Source organism: Coffea arabica, chromosome 1e (genome assembly GCF_036785885.1).
Source record: "Coffea arabica cultivar ET-39 chromosome 1e, Coffea Arabica ET-39 HiFi, whole genome shotgun sequence".
Lineage (NCBI taxonomy): Eukaryota > Viridiplantae > Streptophyta > Magnoliopsida > Gentianales > Rubiaceae > Coffea > Coffea arabica.
Window position 1 is genome coordinate 35,310,594 of NC_092311.1, and position 22,066 is coordinate 35,332,659.

The 22,066-nt window shown below is 35.9% G+C and overlaps 1 protein-coding gene across 4 annotated transcripts; it reads left to right on the forward strand.

The window, feature by feature from the left end:
* The first annotated feature begins 15,758 nt into the window (after window positions 1–15,758).
* Window positions 15,759–21,255, forward strand: LOC113702297 (pentatricopeptide repeat-containing protein At5g27110). Of its 4 annotated transcripts, XM_027223439.2 has the most exons (5): window positions 15,759–18,225; window positions 18,371–18,915; window positions 19,766–19,956; window positions 20,042–20,177; window positions 21,053–21,255. In XM_027223439.2, the coding sequence occupies exon 1, from the start codon at window positions 16,028–16,030 to the stop codon at window positions 18,119–18,121; it is 2,094 nt and encodes a 697-aa protein (XP_027079240.1). In that variant the 5' UTR covers window positions 15,759–16,027; the 3' UTR covers window positions 18,122–18,225; window positions 18,371–18,915; window positions 19,766–19,956; window positions 20,042–20,177; window positions 21,053–21,255. The 4 variants fall into 4 exon arrangements, with proteins under 4 accessions (XP_027079240.1, XP_071910728.1, XP_027079232.1 ...); XM_072054627.1 differs by having other exon boundaries at window positions 18,371–19,127; window positions 19,766–20,177; XM_027223431.2 differs by having other exon boundaries at window positions 19,766–20,177.
* Window positions 21,256–22,066: the final 811 nt, after the last annotated feature.

Here is a 22,066-nt window from a genome sequence, read left to right on the forward strand (position 1 = left end):
ATGATTTGATGGGACTGATTCCTTATCCGGCAAATTAGGAACCTAGCCTGGATTAATGACTAGTTATCTTTGTCTATGAGTTCAACTATCGGCCCGGATTCAACAAAAAAAAAAAAAAAAGACAAAAAAGACTACATTGTTCGGTGCTACAGGAAATTAAAAGACAAAAAAGAAAAGAAAGAGAAGTGGCAATTAGTACAACCATAATAAAACACCTTAAAAGGTCGAACTAGTAGAGTTTCAACCGAAGCCTCGAACATAAATGTGGACAAGCAAATATTAAAGAAATAAATGCTAAACTTTATGATATCTATACATATATATAGAGAGCACTTTCGTGGGTATTCTTTCTCAAATTTCACCTGCCTCATCCAAGGGTAGTTTATTAATATGGAGTGGTGGCAGCATACTATTTTTTGGTTGGTACAATGGCTGGCTACATTCTTGCTTGTTCATTTACTTTTAGCTATTGTTTGGAAAATTCCAATTGTGACCTCCATGTTGCTTACTTCAAGAGTGGTTTAAATTGCAATAATTACAAATTAATGTGCATCAGTCCTTTAAATTGCCCGAATAGCCGTTATGGTTGTAAACGCCTATTTGTTTCTCCTTCATCTTAGTTTATAACTTTATCTATCTTCTTTTATTTTGTGTAGTTTTTCCTTTTCTTACTCAATGTTTCTTCTTATTGAAGGTCTGCAATTCTTTGCTGTTCTCTTTCTTATTTGTATATTTCATGTTCTTGATTCATAATTTTTACTTTAGTGATTTGATATTGTAAGTAGTAATTTGCAGATTTATAATTTTATCTTTTAGTTCATTTAATCTTTTTGTTAAATTAGTTTACTATATGCTTTAATTCAGAATAAAATGTTTGATGTTTATTTATCTTGTAATTTTGTCAATAGGAGTTTTCTACCAACAAGTTGAGGGCCCTGCTCAATGACAGTTGCACTAAAAATTCAATGATTAGGGTATGTGATTTACTATTTGTTAGAAATCCAAAGCCTTTGAATTGCTTCTATATATTGTATAAATTAAAGGCTCAAGTTTCATATTCTTTTAATAGAAGATGTTTTCCTACTATTGGAATATAATAGGTAGTGTTTGATAGTTTGTTATTGATTCTGATTGAAAACATTTGATGTTCACTTTGTTCTTGCAATTTTATTATTATTTTTGAGCTGATAGCAATTGGCAATGGTCTAAGATGAAAATTACCTTATTTATTGGACCCGCATATCAGTAGATTTTTATTTGATAGATCATACTTTACTCTTACATCTTTAGCTCCTTCGTTTAGATCTTATATTGCTTCAATTTCTCTTATTTCAATATAAGTGGATTAATTATGACTTTATATTTTTATTGATAGGGTTGGAATAAAATATTACAAAAGAATACATTTGCAAGATCAATTTGCCTCATATTTGGTTGGAATTTCATGATAGCAAAGGGAAGTTGTCTTGAATTGTTTGTGGTGGATCAATCTCTTTGTAGTATGCTAAATTTATTATTGTACTGAAATTTCATAATCAGATAGGATAGAGAAAGTATTTGTTGATGCACTAACCATAGACCTTAAAAGTTCTATCAGAAGGGAAGCCTGCACGAATACCTCGCGACTTTGCAACAAATCTGTCCTTACGAACCCATGTCCTCTTGCACATGACTGCCAGAGAGCACCACCGTATCTATATGCAATGTTTCCAGCGGCGACACCTTCCCTCGAACATGATCCCTATGACATCCGCCCCTAGGAGATAAATTACCCACCCGTCGCTGAACTTCCTGTATTTCGTCAGCCATCACTTCATTAGCTGAATACCTTGCTGACCGCTCTTCTACTTGCCCCACCACAGCCTTCTCTGCCATCCCCTTTCCCCCAGAGTTGTAGCTCTCCTCTCCAGTCCCAGGCAAGGTAATCTCTTCCCCTTCGCTTGTCTCTTATATCGTGGCTACTGTCTTACTGTCAGCCACGACACTCCTCCCCTCTTCCAAACCTGGATGCGTATCTGTGGTGGGTTGCCACCTCTGTTCAACTCGAACTCCCCCATCAAGCTATTCGTTGTATTGCGCCCCCACATTGTCCTTCATGCCGAGTGGAGCAAGTCCCATCTGAGGTTCAGCCGCATCCACTTGCAGCATCTTGGTAGACTAGGGATGGCAACGGAGGCGGGCACCCGCGGGCGCGGGGGGAATTTCCCCCCCCCCGTCCCGCCCCCCGCCCTGTAACCCGTTTGAAAAAAAAAATATATATATGTATATAATTATATATATAATGATATTATCAATTATACTACTAATTATACATGTCTATTAATAAAAATTATTAATTATTTATACTAAATTTATTAATACATTTATATTAAATTCCTAACTACACTTAATACAATAACACTTTTTTTCCAAAAAAAAAGCTAATAATTTAGTGATTGTATTTGTATCAAAAGTGAAATTTTGATTATTTTAATTATATTTGTTTTATTATATTAGATTGTATTCAAATAACCTTTGTTTAATTATTTTTATGAGTTTCAATTGTGAAGTTACAATGAATAATAATTTGGTGATGTGTTGATATTCTAGTACTTGATTATTTGCTCAAATTTAATTATAATGAAATTATATAATAAATTTTTTTTTAACCCCACGGGTGCCCCCGCGGGGGAAACGGGGCGGGGCGGGGGAAGCCGGGGGCGGGGGACGGAGCAGGGGTTGGGGGAGGTGTCCCCTGCCCCACCCCGCTCCATTGTCATCCCTAAGGTAGACGTTTTCCCAATAATCCCCGCTGGCATCTTGCCTTGGTCACCTTCGACAGCCGACTCTTTCATCTGAAACAATACTTTCTCATTTTCTAACTGAAATTGATAGTATTTTTTACTCTCTTAATCTTATGATGCTTAATAAATTATAACACAGGTACTCATTCTTGTGCATTGCGCAGGCTTCTCCCCTAGTGTTATGAAGTCATGGAAGTAGGGCTAAGTTACATGCACACATCTAATATGACAAGCAACCTAAGTGCCTAATTTAATGTAGGAAACAAAAGATAATATTCTATAGCAACAAAATTAGCATCCTACATAGCATATATGAATGGAAGAAAAACCCAAATGACAACTCTTACACATTGAAATATTGGAATAAACGGAGAGAACTAGAAGCTAAAAGCATAGGAAGGATCACATAACCCATCACAGGTTATGATCTTCATATTTAATTAGTTGTTGGCTGAGTAACAAATAGCTTAGCTTATTTCTTAGTAAATATTTTAGAAACAAATGGTCAAGCAATCTAAATGTAGTTGTTATCTAATTAACAAGAAGTATTATTTTTGTTATTTTTAGTTGTAAGTTTCGTAATTGATTGAATGTATCTTTGGTTGATAGTTTAACAAGAAATAATAATACATTGTTTGCCTCGTTTGCTTAGTGATAGAGAAGAAGATATTTTTTCCTTTTGGTGTTAACTTAGTAAGAAATATATGTCATTTTTAATTTTTTAACTGAGAAAGAAACATGTGTTATTATTTATTTTTATTGTTAGCTTAGCAAGAAAATTATTGTTGCATTTAGGGCATAGGTTAGGGATCAATGAAAAGAAATGTCGGAGGAAATGGAAGTGGAATAGAGGCAATGGTGAGGGAGGTTGAGTTTGTGCGATTGAATCATTTCACTTGCCTAAAAACAAAAAGTTTGAACCAAAACAAAATTTTTAGTTATCAGTGACAACACACACACACACACACTCACACACATATATATGCATGCATGCAAAGTAGTTTTAGGGATCAATGAAAAGAAATGCCGGAGGAAATGGAAGTGGAATAGAGGCAATGGTGAGGGAGGTTGAGTTTGTGCGATTGAATCATTTCACTTGCCTAAAAACAAAAATTTTGAACCATAAAAAAATTTTTAGTTATCAGTGACAACACACACACATACACACACACACTCACACACATATATATGCATGCATGCAAAGTAGTTTGGTGAAACATACATGCATACATACATACATACATACATACATGCAATGCATGTATGTTTCACCAAACTACTTTTTCCAATCCTCAATTTTGATTGCTCCACGTGCAGGCCATTTATACTATCTCACCTTAAGTGATTGATATGCTGCTTTTTAAACTTCCTCAAGTTCAGAACCATGATAGTCCTAATTCTCTTCCACCACCTCCCAACCATTAGAGACGTTTCAAGGGCCGAACTCCATAGGTTCCTTTACGAGGAAGGCTCAGACTGTAGTTACAGAAGAAGACGAAACCCATATAAGATCCTTGTGGAATAATGCCTTGAGCATCAAAGCATTTGGGAAAAGCTTCTGCTTCAAGTATTTTGAAATGAAAGTAAGGGACTATGGAAGCCCAGAGACATCCTAGAGAGCATCAACTTAGGATGAGATTTCTTTATCTGTAGTTCCTCAAAACCATAGAATATGCAAAGGGTGCTTATAGAGAGACCTTGGCTCAGCCACAGTTATTTTGTAACCATATATCAGTGGCAGCCGAACTTCAATCCGGATGAAAGCACTTCATCACTTGCAGTAGTGTGGTTAAGATTCCTAGGCCACACTGTAGAATATTGTGATCATGTTTTCTTGAGAAATGTTGGATACATCCTAGGTTTGTTAGTCAAAATAGATGAGAAAACAGCACTTTGTGAAAGAGGTAGATTTGCTCGTATATGTGTGTTATTGGATCTAAACCAACTGCTGAAGCGCTCCATTGAAGTAGAGGATTTCCTCCGCAATATCTAATGCAAGGGACTCAATTTATGCTCTAAATTAGAGGTGGCAATTTTCATCAATATCTATTTAACTATCCACATCCACCTCATTTAAATGGCGAATTTCTCACAATATTGCTAAAATAAAAAATTGTTATAAAATTGGTGTGGTTTGAAGAGCGTTTTTGTTTTAGGGGTCGCCGCAATTCCAATACGAGGCTTCCAATAAAAGTAGTTTTAATTTCTATTTATTTTGGTTGGCTTCAGTTTTCTCAGTTTTTTTCTTTTGCAAGCCTGATGAGCGGCGAAGCATTGCCTACCGTTCATCAGCATATCATCAACAGTCTGCGGCCTTGATTTTTAAAAAATTTTTGCCTGCCACCTTTTTTTTTGCCTGACGCCGCAAAAATTTGTGGCGTTAGTTATGGATCGTTGATCACATTGTCAATGGACGCAGATTGCTGCAAAAATTTTTTTTTTTAAAAGTGAAACCGCAATTTTTGTTAAAGTGAAACCGCATTTTTTTAAAGTAAAATCGCAAATCTCAATTGCGGCAATAGTTTTGCCACCATCCATCCCACATAACCAACGGTCATAGTTCCGCCTCTTGTTTTTTTTTTTTTTAATAAAAAAAATTGACGGTGACATAAGAATGGCCCTAATTTTTTTTTTAAACTAACTCTGCAATTTGAATTTGTGGCATTAGTTTTTGGACCATTGATCTACCTTGATCGAAGGATGGTAGGGATTTTCATTTGCAGTAAATTAAAAAAATTTCCAGTCAAAGTAGCACTGTACTCCATTATTTATGTTGCCGACAATAATGTCTCATGTTCATGGACAACCCCAACTTTCTCAACTTTTCTCTTTTCTCTTTCTGGTGTGGACTTCCTCATCTTCTTCTTCATCTTCTACCTATTTTCAGAAAGATTGTAAATCTATCGTTATCTCTTGAATTTTTGGTGGTAGGTGATGGATTGAGACGGTTTGAATCGAGAAAAGCAGCGTTATTGTTTGATTGACAAAAAGAGCAGTGGATCGGAAAGAAGTTTTTTAAAGAAGCGATATTATCTGTGATAAGGTTAGTTTATTTAAAAGTTTTATTAGTAATTATTTTATAATATTTATAGTTATTTTAAGTTCTAGATGTTATGCTACTTTTTATTTATTCAATTTAATAGTCAGTAGTCTTAATAGATGTTTATTTATGGTTTGTTTTAAGATTAAATGTGTAATTTATATTTTGAAAGATTATTTAATCTGTTTGATTTTTAGATAATGTGACAAGTATTTGTTTGATTTTTAAATAATGTGGCAAGTATTTGTTTGATTTTTAGATAATGTGGCAAGTGGTTGTTTGTTTCCTGATAATTTACATTTTTGAAGATTATTTGTTGTTTGATTTTAGAATTAATTTTATAGACCAAAGATAGGCAGTAGTCTCGTAAGTCAGTAGATTATAAAAGGTGAATAGTGAATAGTAATAAATGGTAAATGGTGAATGTTGAATGGTGAATAGTCAATGGTAAATGGTAAATGGTAAATAGTAAATAATAAAAAGTAAGTGGTTAAAATTAAATAGTAATAATAACAATAATACAATATGAGATAGTGAGATAGTAACTGATAATTTAATAGTACCGATACTATTAATTGTTAAGTAATATTAATATGAATAATAAAAAGTAAATAATACAAATATTTTCTAAAAAAATAAGTTACAGTAATTTACATTATACAATCATAGTTTAATAGTAACTATGATTAATAATAAAGAAGAACTATTACTCTAACCGTTTGAATAATACTATTTGTTTGATAATTGTATCTTTATTTATTCATTTGAAATTGATGATTGTTTTATTAGTGGTGTTATTACCAATGAAACGTTTGTTGTGTTAATTAATAATTATGAGAAATTGTTAAAAAGTATAAATTAACATAAAAATATTCGTAAGATTAAGAAAAAATATCGATGGACCTTACATTGGTATTTCAATTTTATTGGGGAGGCAAAATAAACGAGACTGGAGGATTATTCGCATGTGACCCTCCACGGTGTAAAAAAGCCAGTTTAGTGAAACATCGAATAAGTTATGATGAATTGGTGGGTAGAGTGTACACCTACATGCAATTAGATCGGAATGTTTTCAAGTTGAATCTATGGTTTAGAAATGTTGTTGGGCAAAATATAATTGTTGGAGTGCAATTGGGATGCAAAAAATGACATTGACACGTTATATCATATGAAATCGATGTCACCACACATGGCATGTGAGATATATGTGGAAGTAGAGCTACAAATACGTCATATCCACAGTGACTACGAGGCCGGATAAACATCATTAGTCCAATTTGATTTTGAAAAGGAGTTAAATAGCATGCTTCGTACTCCTGTAAGTGAAAGTACAAAAATGGTAGTATAGTCGGAGTATGAATGAATGTTGAATGATAAGTCAAGTCGTAAGGAAGAGCATATGAATCGAAGCCGTGAGGATGATAGAAGTAAAAACATGTTCCGTAATAATAGTTCTCTTGATGAATTACTTCAAATGAAAATTTTCAATCTGACAATCCTAGTGAGCATATCGGAAAGTAAAGGCGTTCATGTTGATCAAGACATGGAACCGGAACCCGACGGCGATGATTCGGAGGATAGTAGTCACGATGAGCAATATCAAATCGATGAAGAACCCGGCAATCCGTGGGTGTAATCAGATGCCGGTCTATCAACCTCATATCATATACCTGTCCATCTAAACGACCCTGAAAGTGTGGAAGCCTCACTGAATTTTGATCCGTTTAAGAAGGCAGTTTCAGAGGAGTACAATGCGTGGGATGAGCGGACAAAAGAGCTTAGATTGAGAATGATCTTTGAAATAAAGAACGACGTACAGCGAGCTGTCAAACTCTGGTCGATCAAGCACAACATGGAGTACAAAGTGCGGGAAAGTAAACCGATCGCCTGATATGTTCGCTACAAGTCCCATAATGCCTCCCTTCTATGTAATTGACTACGAAGAACCACTTTGAGATGCACACATAACATATAGAAAATTGTAACATTTGTGAAGGAGCACACGTGTGTGCGAGTTTCGAATTCCAATAATCACCAACAGCTGAGTAACGGAGTACATAATACACCACGTCGAGAATGGTCCACTGTATGCTATCAAAAAAATACAAACGGCCATTAAACGTGCTTTTGATACGGATGTTTCATACAAAAAAGTATGGTATGTTAGATGACGTACGATTAATACTGTGTATGTGATTGACCAACTTCTATAACCGAACTGCCTATATATATGCAGGAATTGGTGAAAATCAATCCCGGAACAGTTGTCAAGTGGGAGCATTATTCGTAAAGCAGTGCCGGATGCATAATTTTTCATTACGTATTTTGGGCATTTGAGCTGGTGATCGAGTTATTTCGACACTTTAAACCAGTTATTTGTGTTGACGGTACATTTATGAAGGGCACATATAAAACAAAATTATTAGTTGCTATTGGCTTTGATACCTCCAATCAGCATGAGAATAGAGTAGTGCTTTGGGACAATTTTAGGATTGTTGCTAAAAATTGCTCACTTCCTTGGTTATGCCTGGGAGACTTCAATGAAAAATTAAGTAATGTAGATAAATTAACGGTAACCCCATTAATGCTCATTATGCTAAGTTTTTGAGAATTGCTTGAATGATTGTAACTTGATTGACATGGGGTTTTCGAGGCCTAAATTTACTTGATTGAATAAAAGATACGATGGGGGCCTTATATTTGAGAAGCTTGATAGGCCGTTTTGTAATAGTGGGTAGAACAACCTTGTCCCCAATGCTACCGTGTTTCACCTCGCGTGCACTAGATCTACCTACTGCTTTATCCTGGTTAGTCTGGATGCTAGCGCTTCTTCTCCTAACTCTTTTCTTTTTAGATTCGATAAGTTCTGGTCGGAGAGTCCTTTCTTATTACCCTTAGCTAGTTAATTCTGGAGCTCTTCCAACCATCTTCCTGAAACTATTGAAAAGTTTACAGTAGCTGTGAATGATTGGTGCAGAACTAACTTCAAAAATAGCTTTAAACAAAAATGCCATCCTTGTTAAATTTGCTGGCATACAAAGGAAACAACATGTGAACTTTTCTCAATTTCTAGTATCCTTAAAATTGATCTTTAGAGACAAAATGATCAGATTTTGAGAGATGAAAAAGATTTGTGGGCCATGAAGTCCAGGATAAACAATATCCTTTGGAATGATTTGAACACCAAATATCTTCAGACCTCTATTGTTTATAGAAGGAGAAATAATCACATTTTGTGCTTGAAAGATTCTGTTTGAAATTGGATTTCCAACTCTATTCATATCCATTCCCACATCTTGTATGTGACGGCCCCACCTCCCCCTAAGGCGAACCAGAGGGTTCGGCGGGCCGCCTGCCCAGCTCTCGTCGGGACTCAGTCGTTCACTACAATCCTCAAATATATTACAATATACATCTCAAATATACATCACATGGTCCACAATTATACATCCAAATCTCCAACAATTACATGTCACAAAAGCAGCGGAAACAATTCTCAACTATACATAAAATGATTTCCAAATCAAAACTGTACAAAACATAGGCCATCCAATCACGTGAATAAGCACAACAAGTCCTGCCTTCGCCTTGAGCCCTGTGGAGGGGAATAAAATATTTTTGGGGTGAGCTAGAAGCTCAGCGAGTAACCAGCAAAATCATTAAGCAAATATATTTCACAATGTTGCATTTCGATAATTTCGATGATGTCATGATTCAGAGATCAAATGTCCTTTTAGTGCTCTCGTGAGCCGGTGAAATCATAGCACTTGAACACCCAACGCTCAAATATTTCATTTAACATTAACTCACGAACTCACGAAAGTGGGAGCAACATCGGTGCTCCAGATAACCATGAACATGAACCATAAACAAGGTGGAGACGTTGGTGTCCAGCGCAAGACTTTCCCAGAACTCATTGAAGCCAAATCATGTCATGAATTCACATGCAAGCACGCATGATATGCAATCGAATAATTAATGCAAGAAACATTTCACAAGTACTTTGGAAATAGTTTAGGGTCACTCACCTCCACGGCTCACAATCCTCGTCCAATATAGCCAATTCCATCATTCAAGTCCAAGCCTTTCACATGAAACTTAAGGTAACCAACGCTATTAAAAATCGGACAGCATTTCCCCATAAATTCATCCTTTCCATCCTACAATCAAACCCAATCACATAGCAATTAACCACAATTGCTCAAAACCAGAAAACAGTTTTGACGTCCTTTTGCGGTAATGGCACTAAAGGCGCTACGATTGTCGGATGAAGGTGCAAAACCCACCGTTTCGAAGCTAAGAACCAGGGCTACAACAATGTAGAAGGCCTCTCAGTCCAAATCCTAGCACAACTAGGTCAAAAATGCAGAAAACCAACCCAGAACCGTAATTGCAGGTTCCAAAATCACAGAAAACTGTAATACGTCTATCTCAGCCTACACAGATCCAAATGCATTGATTCCAAATGCACATGAAAGCTAAGACATCCAGCTACATTGCATCAGAAGACACCAACTTCAAAATCCAAACCAATTCCAGTCAAAACAATCGATTACTATCGCAGTTCGGACATTCTGTTCACCAAAAACAGCAACAGTAAAAACGGCATAACTCTCTCTATACTACTCCAAATGCCCTGAAATTTTGTAGGCACATCAAACTCATCAATACCTACAACTTTCATGTTTTGAGCAAAGTCCAATTCGGCCTCTAGCTATGACCTAAAATTTCGGACAGAATAGGGGTTCATGAACCCTAACTTCTCACATTTCATTCCAAATCCAAAATTGATTGCATTTAACAACAATTCATACCTACTAGAGTCAAAGCCCCTTATTACTAACCATCATACTAGTCCACAACATCAAAATCATATGAAACCAGAAAATTCACCAATAAATTGTAAACTTCACCATTTCATCCAAAAACAAGAATTAAATCACAAAATTCAACACTTTAGCTTCCACTAAGCACAACTCAAGCTTCATTAAGTGTAGGGGAAAGTTCATATACCACTCACCTAGTAAACAAGAGAGGGAGAGTTGTAGGACACCTTAACTTTCCAAAAAAAACTTCACACAACAACTCACAATCACTACTTGAAGAGGTTTTATGGAAGGAATTCAAGATTAATTGGTTAGTTTGTGAGATTGGACATGATTGGAGCAAGAAACTTGGAAGCTTTTCTTTCTTTTCTTGTAAGAGGAGGTTCGGCCAAGCTTGAAGGAAAAATGGAAGATATTTGATCAATTTTTTGTTTTATTTAGTAATTGGTAAAAGATTGAATAGTAAGTCAAAACAAGATTTAATCATATGGTGACACATGTCCCTCTCATTAATTGCTTGCCTAACTTTTTGTCTCTCTTACACAAATATCTTAACACATTGTAAAATAATATCACTTAATACAAAATTCCAACAAGTTGTCAAAAATATAATGCATTTACCGCACTTGCGGGTCCCACGTCCAAAATACGCTTTTAATTTCTCAAAAACTAACCGATACTAGAAAAATCATTTGAAAACTATATTTGCTCATAAACTTGATCTGGGGAATTTTTCTAATCAAGAAAATGTAGAAAAGGCAAGCATTTAAAAAAAATAAACCCTAGAAAATTAGAAAATTTCCGGGTTCTCAAACTCATTTTTTTTCGGGGCGTCACATTGTACTTCTTCCAATCTTTGTTTTCCACCGGCAATATCTCTTCTAAAATCCATCTTGATGAGTTCCTCACCATATGCAGAAAGTCAGATCCAAGTATCAAAAACCATCTTGATGGGTTTCTTACCATGCACAAAAAGTTAGATCCAAGTATCAAAAATAGATTGTCCGCCCTTCCTGATATTGTTTGAAATTTAACAGGTAGTCTTTGATTTGAAACTATTCAGGACACCTGGGCTTGATTGGTATCATCTATCTTTCTTCCAAAACTTCTAGAATGAGGTTAGAGAATCCATATGAAGTTTTATTCTTGACACATTCAATGGGGGCCAACTTTTTGAGAGAGTGAATGATTATTTTCTCTGTCTGATTCCTAAGGTCAACTAGCCTGAGTCTATCAAACAACACAGGGCCATTAGTCTCTGCAATTCCTCTTATAAAGTTCTTTCAAAGTTGTTGGTTAATAGGGTCAGACCCTTCATGAATGAATTTATCTCCCCATTTCAAGCTAGGTTTATTCCTAGTTGAAGAAGATTTGATAATATCATCAAAGTTCAAGAGGCCATTCATATCCTCAATAAGAGAAAGGAAAAGAAAGGCTTTTGTGCTATAAAAAATTGACCTAGAGAAAGCCTATGATAGGCTAGAATGGTCATTTGTAAGAGAAGCCGTAGTTCATTTTGATTTTATTCTTGATCTCATTTCTATCATTTTTAAGTATGTGTCATCTAGTAGACTAGCAATTCTTGTTAATGGTTCACCCCTAGAGTGGATTCACCCTTCAAGAGGATTAAGACAGGGGACCCCATGTCTCTTTATTTATTTTTGATTTGTATGGAGTACCTTTTCCTTAGGATTGAGGAGGTAGTTAACTCAAAACTATGGAACCGCTGTCTTTTGGAAGAAAGGGAATATCACTATCCTATTGTTTTTGTTGATGATATCATCTTGTTCAGCAGTTTCTCTAAGTCTTCTATCTTCTCTGTGAAAGACACTCTCCAGATCTAGCCTTGCTCTTAGTTTAGAAAAATCTAGGCGCTTCCTCTTTAGAAATATGGATGCTCATGTCAAGGATAAAGTCACTGATTTCCTTTCTATAAAAGGAACAAAATAGTAGGAAAAATACTTGGAGATCCCTCTATGTCATAAAAGAACCAAGAAACAAATGTTCATATTCATCCTTGAGAGAATAAAGCCAAACTAACAGGGGAGAAAACTAACTTATTGTCATTTGCTGAAAGGAATGCTATAATTCAACAAGTGAAAACATCTACGACTTCCTTCTATGCATACTGTCTCCCCTTGCTTGTGTATTGTATGAAGAGATAGATAAAGTCCAAAAGAATTTTGCTTGGGGTCCACAGAGGAGAAGAGGAAAATTCATCTAGTAGGATGGGACACTATTTCTAGAGTAAAAGAGCAAGGAGGGTCGGGTATCAGGAAAACTACGGACATCAATAATGTAGCTATGGCAAGCTTATGCTAGAGAATGACTAAGAATCAGTCCCTCCCTTGGGTTGCCATATTAAAGTAGAGGTATGTGGATGAAAATCAGTCCATCCTTAGAAGTGAACTTTCTTTGAAGAATGGGGCTAGGATCTATCAATAAGAAATGCCTTAACTTGGGGAAGAACTTCTGCAATAGAAGGATGGGATGGGTCATCAAAAAATGAAGCTACTGCTAGAGTATGGATAGACAATTGGATAGGATTGGGTGCATTAATAGAGATCATTCAAGGGCCACTAATGGAAGGTGAAGATGAAGTGAGGGTTTGTCAAATTTTTTGTAAGGATAGAGGATGAGATTTAAGCTGCTTATCCATGGTCTTAACTGATTTTGTCCTTCAATCCATAAAAGCTGCTCGAAAACATCAACTAGCTAATGAAGAGGACTCCACTAGATGACTTACTAACCCCGCTGGAGTCTATTCTTTAACGTTTTGTCTAGGATTTATTCAAATAGACAAGCCTACCGAAAAAGACACTCCTAACTTGCATGGGTAAGTTTGGAAAGTTAGTGCTAGTGAAAGAGTGAAATTTTTCTATAGGTGGCTTCCCAAGATAGACTTTCTTCTAAGTCTACTCTCAAGACTAGGAACATAATTGATGATGATTGCTGCCATAGCATGTGGTCAAGAAGCAGAGAATATAGGCCATGTCCTAGGTTTTTGTGGACTCGCAATGGATTTATGGGTCAAGTCGGGCATTTCTCATAGGCTCAATCCTTACAGGTTTTCAGATACACAAGCCTGGCTTCAAAAAGCTGGTCTCTCCATAGAAACTTCTCCATTTCATGACATATCTTGAGATAATCTAATTGCTTGTGGATGCTGGCTGCTGTGGAAGTATAGGAACAAAATTTTGTTCAAACCTGAGGTTCCTCTGAGGGACCTTTTTACAACCACCATTAGTGAAGGAGCGCAATTTCTTGCTCTTGGATCCTTCTCTAAAGGAATCATCAGAAGGAAAGAGTTGCTTAACAGGTGGGAACCACCAAAAAATGGCTTTTTAAAGCTTAATATAGATAGGTCCTCTCTTGGCAATCCGGGCCCTTTTGGAAGAGGGGGATTAATAAGGAATCAACATAGAGATTGGTTTGGTGGCTTTAGAAAAAGAGTAGGACTACCTAGTAACATAGTACGGAGTTGGGGGCTTTAAGAAATGGGCTACAATTAGGACTGCAAACGAGCCGAGTCGAGTCGAGTCGAATTTTGGCCTAATCGAGCCGAGTTTTGACATAATTTTAGTGAACTTGAACTCGAGTTCGAACTCGATGAGTCGACAATTTCAAGCTTGAGCTCGACCTCGACTTGATTCGAGCGGGCTCGAAAAAATAAAAAATAATTATTTTTATTTTTTTAAAAATAAATAAAATAATATTTTTTCTTAATAAATAATAAAATATTAAGGATATATATGTAATTTTACTATTAAAATAAAAAATAAAAAAAAATATATACTTAAAAAAAAAAATATATATATATATATTTCAAGACTTGATCTTCATTGATGATGGAGAACCAAGTCAAGTATCAGTTGAAGGACCTACTGCATTTGAACTTTTGGCCAAACAAGTGGTCAGTTCTACCCAACAAAAGGGTGCAAGTGAGAATTTCAAAAAGGTAGTAGAGGATGGAAATGTGATTCAGCAGGTCAAGCCACAGAAGGAGGAGCATATGACTCCATCGGCCAAAAGGAAACTCAAAGTTTTCGATCCGCCATCGTGGCCAAGGGCACCTCAAGTGTCTGAATTTTGCCCCGAGCTCACGAGTTGGCTTGCGAGTTAACGAGTTTAGTATCTTGAGCTCGAGTTCGAACTCGATTTCAACTCGAGCCAGCTCGAACTCGACTCGAGCGGCTCGCGAGCGGTTCGATTCGTTTGCAGCCCTAGTTACAATTGGTCATTTCACTTCATATACCCAAACTGGAAATAGAACTAGATTCCAAAATTGTAATTGATTCAATATCTAATCATCATGAGCTTGCTTCACTGTTATCTGATTGTAGGACCTTAATGTCAATGCTACCAGAAGCATCAATTAGCCATGTGTACTACAAAGGGAACAAGTGTGTGGACTTCCTTGCAAAAATGAGGACGGAGCTAAATGAAGATTTTGTTTTGTTCAATTGTAAACCCCCCTGATTAGTAGATTAGAATATGACTTAAGGGGCCTTTGGCTGCCTCGTTTTGTGAAAGACAATTAATTAGATTAATGCATTTTATGCCATACAAAAAAGAAAATATCTCACCTTTTTCATTTTTCGTGCCATCATGTTATTTTTAATTATCTATTGATCATTGGGATCAATTTAGTAATCGGAGAGGGATCTTAGAGTCTTTTCGTTATCAGATACAGGGTTCAAATCATGTGTTTGATAGTTAGGGTAGCAAGGATATGGGAAGGGAGGGGAAGATTGAAAAAAAAGATCAAACTTGCTGAAATAAAAAGTTTAACTCTATTGCTTCCTGTTTTTGTTTTTGACTTCTTCACTATATATCTGTTCTTTACGTTTTACTTCTATAGTTTTTCCACCTTAATTGGCGGCAACTTTAACTTGTAATTGGTGCCTTAATACGAGCAGGGATTGAAATTCTTCCATTCGCCTTTTAGGTTAATTGAATGGTTGCGATTGAACTTTCTGGTATGTAACTGATATTTTTAAATTGAGTACATTTAGAAATCTATTGGTTGAATTAAGTTTAGGTTACTAGAATATAATTAAACTTTATGCAAATTCATGAGGAGGGGGTAAGGTCTTACTTATGATCCTCTTAAAAAAATACTAAATTTTAATGAATGAAATAGGGCAATTTCTGAAATATCCTGAAAAATTACCCAAAAAAAAAAAAAAAAAAATAAGAGCAGGAAAGTTCTAAAGAACAGGTAAAAAAGAAACAAGAAAATACGAGTAATCTAGAGAGAAACATCCAAAAAAAATAAAAAAATCTTGTCCTGTGGAATAATTTTCAAACCCTGTTAACCGCACCAGTTTAGTTAAATTCCCAAGCAATTTGATGGTACGCTCTTCCAATTCGTCGTAATGTTTTACATGGACAGCGTAAAGCTGTTTTCTCTTTTGAAATCCTGCATTAATTCAAAATCATTAACAAATGGCAAAGTCATACACCAAAAATTAATCACTTTAGGCTTACAAAACGATATTGGGCTGTCCAAAAACCTCATCAATCTCTATATCTCGTGCCATGAATTTCAATCTGCTGAGTTAGTTTTCCAAACCATAGAAAACCCTTTAGACATCACCTTATGGAATGGCCTTATGGCTGCTTACTCCAAGAACTTCATGTACAATGAAGCTCTTGAACTTTTTGAAAAGCTTTTGAAGTTCCCTCATATTAGGCCAGATAGTTACACTTACCCAAGTGTAATCAAGGCTTGTAGCGGGTTAAAAAGGGCAGAAAATGGTAGAATGATTCATGCCCAGTTGATAAAGATTGGGATTTTGTCAGATGTTGTGGTTGCTAGCTCTATGATTGGTGTGTATGCGAAGTGTGATATGTTTGATTATGCTGTACAGCTGTTTGATGAAATGCCTGAAAGAGATGTTGCGAGTTGGAACACAGTGATATCTTGTTATTATCAGAGTAGGCAATATGAGAAAGCGCTTGAATTGTTTGAAAATATGAAGAGAATGGGGTTCAAGCCTAATTCAGTTACGTTTACCTCTGCTATTTCTTCATGTGCAAGAGTTATGGATTTGGAAAGAGGGACGAGGATTCACCAGGATTTGGTAAGAAGCGAATTTGTTTTGGATGATTTTATTATTACTGCTCTTGTGGATATGTACGGGAAATGTGGATGTTTAGAGAAGGCCAAAGAAGTTTTTGAGCAAATAAAGAAGAAGAGTTTAGTAGCTTGGAATGTAATGATTTCAGGGTATGGATTGAGAGGAGATAGTAAATCATGTATTGAACTTTTGCTGAGGATGAATGAGGAAAAAATTAGGCCTAGTTCGACAACTGTTAGCAGCTTACTGATGGCTTGTTCTAAATCAGCTCAACTGCATCATGGGAAATTTGTTCATGGCTACATTATCAGGAATGACATAGAAACGGATATCATTGTTAGTAGCTCACTTGTTGATTTATATTTCAAATGTGGAAGTATTGTACCAGCTGAAAGAATCTTCTTGAAGATGCCGAAGAATAATGTAATTTCTTGGAATGTGATGATCTCTGGATATGTATCAGTTGGCAGTTACTTTGAGGCTCTTGGCATCTTCAATGAGATGAGAGAAGTTGGCATAAAACCTGATGCAGTTACTTTTACCAGTGCATTGGCATCTTGTACTCAATTGGCTGCTTTAGAACAGGGCAAGGAAATTCACAAGCTGGTCATGGAGAGTAAAGTGGAGCCAAATGAGATAGTCATGGGAGCCCTCCTTGACATGTATGCCAAATGCGGAGCTGTAGATGAAGCTCTTTGTGTTTTTAATCAGCTTCGCAAGAGAGATCTTGTGTCATGGACATCAATGATCGTGGCTTTTGGGTCTCATGGCCAGGCTCATGAAGCTCTAAAACTTTTTTCTGACATGCTGCTCTCAAATGTGTCACCAGACAGAGTGGCCTTCATTGCAATAATTTCTGCATGTAGCCATGCAGGATTAGTTGATGATGGCTATCATTATTTCAATGTAATGGTCAATGACTACAAAATCCAACCAAATTATGAAGACTACTCATGTCTTATTGATCTTCTTGGTCGTGCTGGTAGATTAGATGAAGCTTATGCGATTCTACAGAGAACTCCCTGTATCCAAGGGGATGTTGGTTTGTTAAGCACTCTATTCTGTGCTTGCCATAAGCATGGGGAACAAAAAATAGGGGAGGAAATTGCTAGATTGCTCATGCAAAAGGACCTGGATGATCCATCCACCTACACTATTTTGGCAAACATGTATTCTTCGAACAGAAGATGGGATATTGCACGCAAGTTTAGGATGAAGATGAAAGAGCTTGGAGTAAGAAAAAACCCTGGATGTAGCTGGGTTGAAATTGACAAGAGAATACAAACCTTCTTCGTGGAGGATAAATCTTTCCCATTCGCAGAGATGGTATATGAGTGCCTGTCCATAATAAGCAGTCACATGGAGAAGGATGAATTGCTTTATGATTGAACTGACATGGGCTCTTCATTCTGAAGCAGCTGTTCGCCTAAAATCATCTACACTGTCCTGACAATGTGTGTCTCCCATTATGAATTATATGTCTTTGAACTCTGGTATGTCTTCCTTCTTAAATACCTGCCAAAAACCAAATGTTTTGTCATCAGTTCTTATGATGCCTGTTGGTTAGCGGTTATGATTGTAAAGTTTAACTTTTGCATTCAACATTTCTGGCTAAACAAGTCTACTGCCTATGAACAGGTGACTAAAGAAGTGCTTTCAGGAAAGGGCGGTGAGATCCTAGGACAAGGAAAAGGCATGAAGTGATCAGACATAAATGGTATATCTAGAAAGAAATAAGCAGTGCGCATTGAGTACCATTAATATGTGTAGTTATACAACAAATTTTATGACAAACAGAGGGAGAATGGTGAAAGATTCTCCATAGAAAAAAGGTAACTTCAAAATGAGTACTGAACATGAGAAGTTGATCAAATTACAGCCATTTATCACATTTTGGAGTGGGAAAGAGTCGGAGAACTTGGCAACTGGTTCTATGGGCTAGAACTGAAATGGAAAATCAGAAGATGTGAATTATTGTTAACTTTTTTCACCATTTACAAAGTGCATAGTAAAGTGGGCAATTGCTTCCTGCAGTGGCTGAGCAAGTAACTGGCGTTTTGTGAGTTTAAGAGTTTGTCTAGTAATAGGACTCAAAGCTTGGTAGTTCAGGTCAGAAACAGCAGAAAATTAAGGCAAAACAAAAGCTCAAGGTGGCTGTGGAGGAGAATGAGAAGTTGATGAAGGTATGCAACCGATGATAATGATGCCAAAAGGACGATAACTAAATATATTGTTTCTGATATGTAATTCGAACTCAGCACCTTTTGAATGAGATTTTGACAAGAGTTGCTTTCTGGAGCACACATGATTGCTTACGGGGTGGGGGGAGATGGGAGTTATTGTCTACTATTGACCCCCATGGTAAAATCAGTAGTATCTTCATAAAATGGAGTTGGTAAGAAAATGTAAACTTATTATTATTATTATTTTTTGGTTCTTGTTAGAAGTTGGTTTGGGTTATTTCTGAAAATCAAGAAATAGGCTATTGTTTGATTTGACTTTGATCATGTTAAGGCAATTAACTGTTATGTTTTGTTCTAATTATGTCAAATAGTTCACATCTTGGGAATGGTTTTTGATTCAAAGATTTACTTTTTTAATTTTATAAATTCATGATTTCAAATATGGTTCTTTGGTTTCAATGGGGTTATGTGGTAATAAATTATGGTGAAGTGGCTGAAGATTTCTTTTGTGATAATGGGTTACTTTATACGGAAAGGACTTTAATTTTTTTTTTTAATCAATCTATAATTGTTACTGTGTATAAATAGTTTCTTAGGGTTCAACGGTGTGATAAGCAGTGAAACTAAGTTTAGAAGGATCTTAATACAAACCTGAGAAGGATTTTGGTGGATTGGTCTGTTGATGTCTTGGAGGACTAAAAACATGTTTCCATGTGCTCTAGCTAACTGTTTCTTATGACAGATTATTAAAGAGAAGTGCTACAATGAGCTGATAGAAATTTAGTAGTAGTTGTAAATGTCAGTTGGCAAAACATTTGTATTATCTTTATGCTTTTTTGTATTTATGCAGATTATTCTCTGAGGATTTGTCCAGAACTAACAAAATTCAGATAGATTTGCTCCAAAACAAGTGCTGCTTTCCTGCTTCAGCAGATTCGTAGATTTGTCCTGTTTTTACTCGTCACTGCAACGGACTGCTGGTGTCTTTGCTTGCATTGCCTGCCCTAATGCTGGATAACTCAGGACATCTCAAAAGCTGATGTTGTATTTAAGACTTGCAGTCAATTTTCATACTGCCCTTGCCAATAACTTCTTGTTTAATACTTCCTACTGGTTTTCTTTGCAGATAGTTGGGCCATTCTTGAACTTACTGTCTGTGGAACTGGAATGCGATGACTACTGCAAGCATGAAGCATGAAAATAAATGGAAACTGCCATAAAAAATCCTTCTACTGCAGAATTAAGTATGCAGAAGATTTCAGGTGAGGAATCTCACTGATTCATTTTCCAGTTCATCTTATGAAGTGATTGTTGATAAACCACAGTTTGAGTTTGGAATATTTGTACAAGCCTGGTGTTCAGCAATGATTCATTCAAAAGCAATCCTTATCCGAATTAAACTTTAGTGCGGGTATCCGATATCCATGTGAATGCATGTTTAGGCAAAGAAAATGGACTACTGCACTTGTTTGCCATGACAAGGGAGACGCGCTCTAACTTCTGATCAAAGTTACATTGTTCCTGCATCATTCAGTTGCCAATTCTAATTATTTTATTCATCTGTGGATGGGGAGATCTGTCTGTATCTTTGCTTTTGCTTAATATTAAGGATGATATTCCCCAATGTTTCTATTTGTTTAATAGTACTCTGTGGGCATATAATCTTTTGTTGGGGGAGGGTTAGGAATCTTCTCATCTCATACAATTAGGAAAATTGTTATCCTTGATTGACTAAGATTGATTATGCAGATACTTCAGAGGTAAAATTGAACAGATGAATACTTTTTCCTTTCTCAATAGCGAAGATCAAACCCATCAGTCATGATCTTACAGTCGTTCGCGAGTCTGGAACCTCTCTTTTAGTTGCCTATTATCTGCTGTGCATTTTCTTCATAGTTCTTGCTTTCAAAACACCCTTAATTCGATACCCATATTCCAGTTAGTACTTAGTACTCCAACAAAATTAGCTGTTGATAATTCCAGGATAAAAAATAAGCAAGTTTAGTTTGATCAATTGCTTTACCTGGGCTTCATCAACTAATTTTATTTTTATTTTTATTTTTTGCTCATATCCGGTTTTCACTAGTTACTTCATCTGTGCTGGAATACTGCAATTAATTGCTTCGATGCTTTGCAGCAAATTTGATTGTACATGAAGATTATTCTTAACGGTGGGTGAGGTGCAGCTTGATAGAATGCTCAGAAGTCAGTTAGTGAAACTCTAAGCAATAAATTTGTAAATATTTGTCTACTAGTTGGGAGGCTATTATTGCATACATAACAAGCCCTGCTATCGGCAAGGTGCTCAATTACATACTAGAGAAATTAAAATGTGTCTAATACCGTATTTTACGTACGTACCTAATAACCAATATGAGTGTTTGTACAATAATTTGACCTTTAAAGTACTAAAAATGCTTCCATGACGTAAAAATGAGGATTACAAGGCTTTTAATAGGTGAAGTGTATAATTTTCTGCAGTTTGACACATTCCTTCTTTTCCATTAACATATTCATCAATAGGCTCATAAGCATTATGATGATTTCTTTGAGGTTGTAAGATTCGTCTGGTAGCAATAAATTTGTTCACTTGCAGGAATAAAATTTCTTTAATCTACTTTATATCAACTATATATCGTTTCTTTTAGTTTATTCACCATGATGCGAGTCGATAGGAATTTGTTGCAGGCACCCCAAAAGAAAAGAAAAAAAACAAAAAAACCGCACCGTGGAAGCAATTTTTAACACATAAAAATATGTTGGAAGAGAAGGAGAATAAATAAACAACTGAATATTCAACAATTTTATTAATTCAAAACTCAATAGTAACAATGTTAAGTCTATTCCTCTTTAAATTTTGACTAAACTACTTGACGATTCTGTACCTTCTGCAAATTCCACAAACTCTGTTTGGGCAATATCCCAAATTTCAATAGTTTGAAAAAACTTTATCATCATCCAATTCCAAATTTCAAATTCGTTTTTACCATCAAAGATAAAAATAACACAATGTTGTAAATAATACGGATCCATGTTTTAACTTTTAATCTCTACTCAATTAGGACCAATTTTATATCCTAATTTTGTGAACAAGCCCTAGGATCAATGCTCAAAACTTTGATACCACTTGTAGGCACAAAAAAAAAAAAAA

Excerpts from the sequence above, each read along its gene's own strand:
- LOC113702297 (XM_072054627.1), top strand. The coding sequence starts at position 16,028 with ATGTTTTACATGGACAGCGTAAAGCTGTTTTCTCTTTTGAAATCCTGC.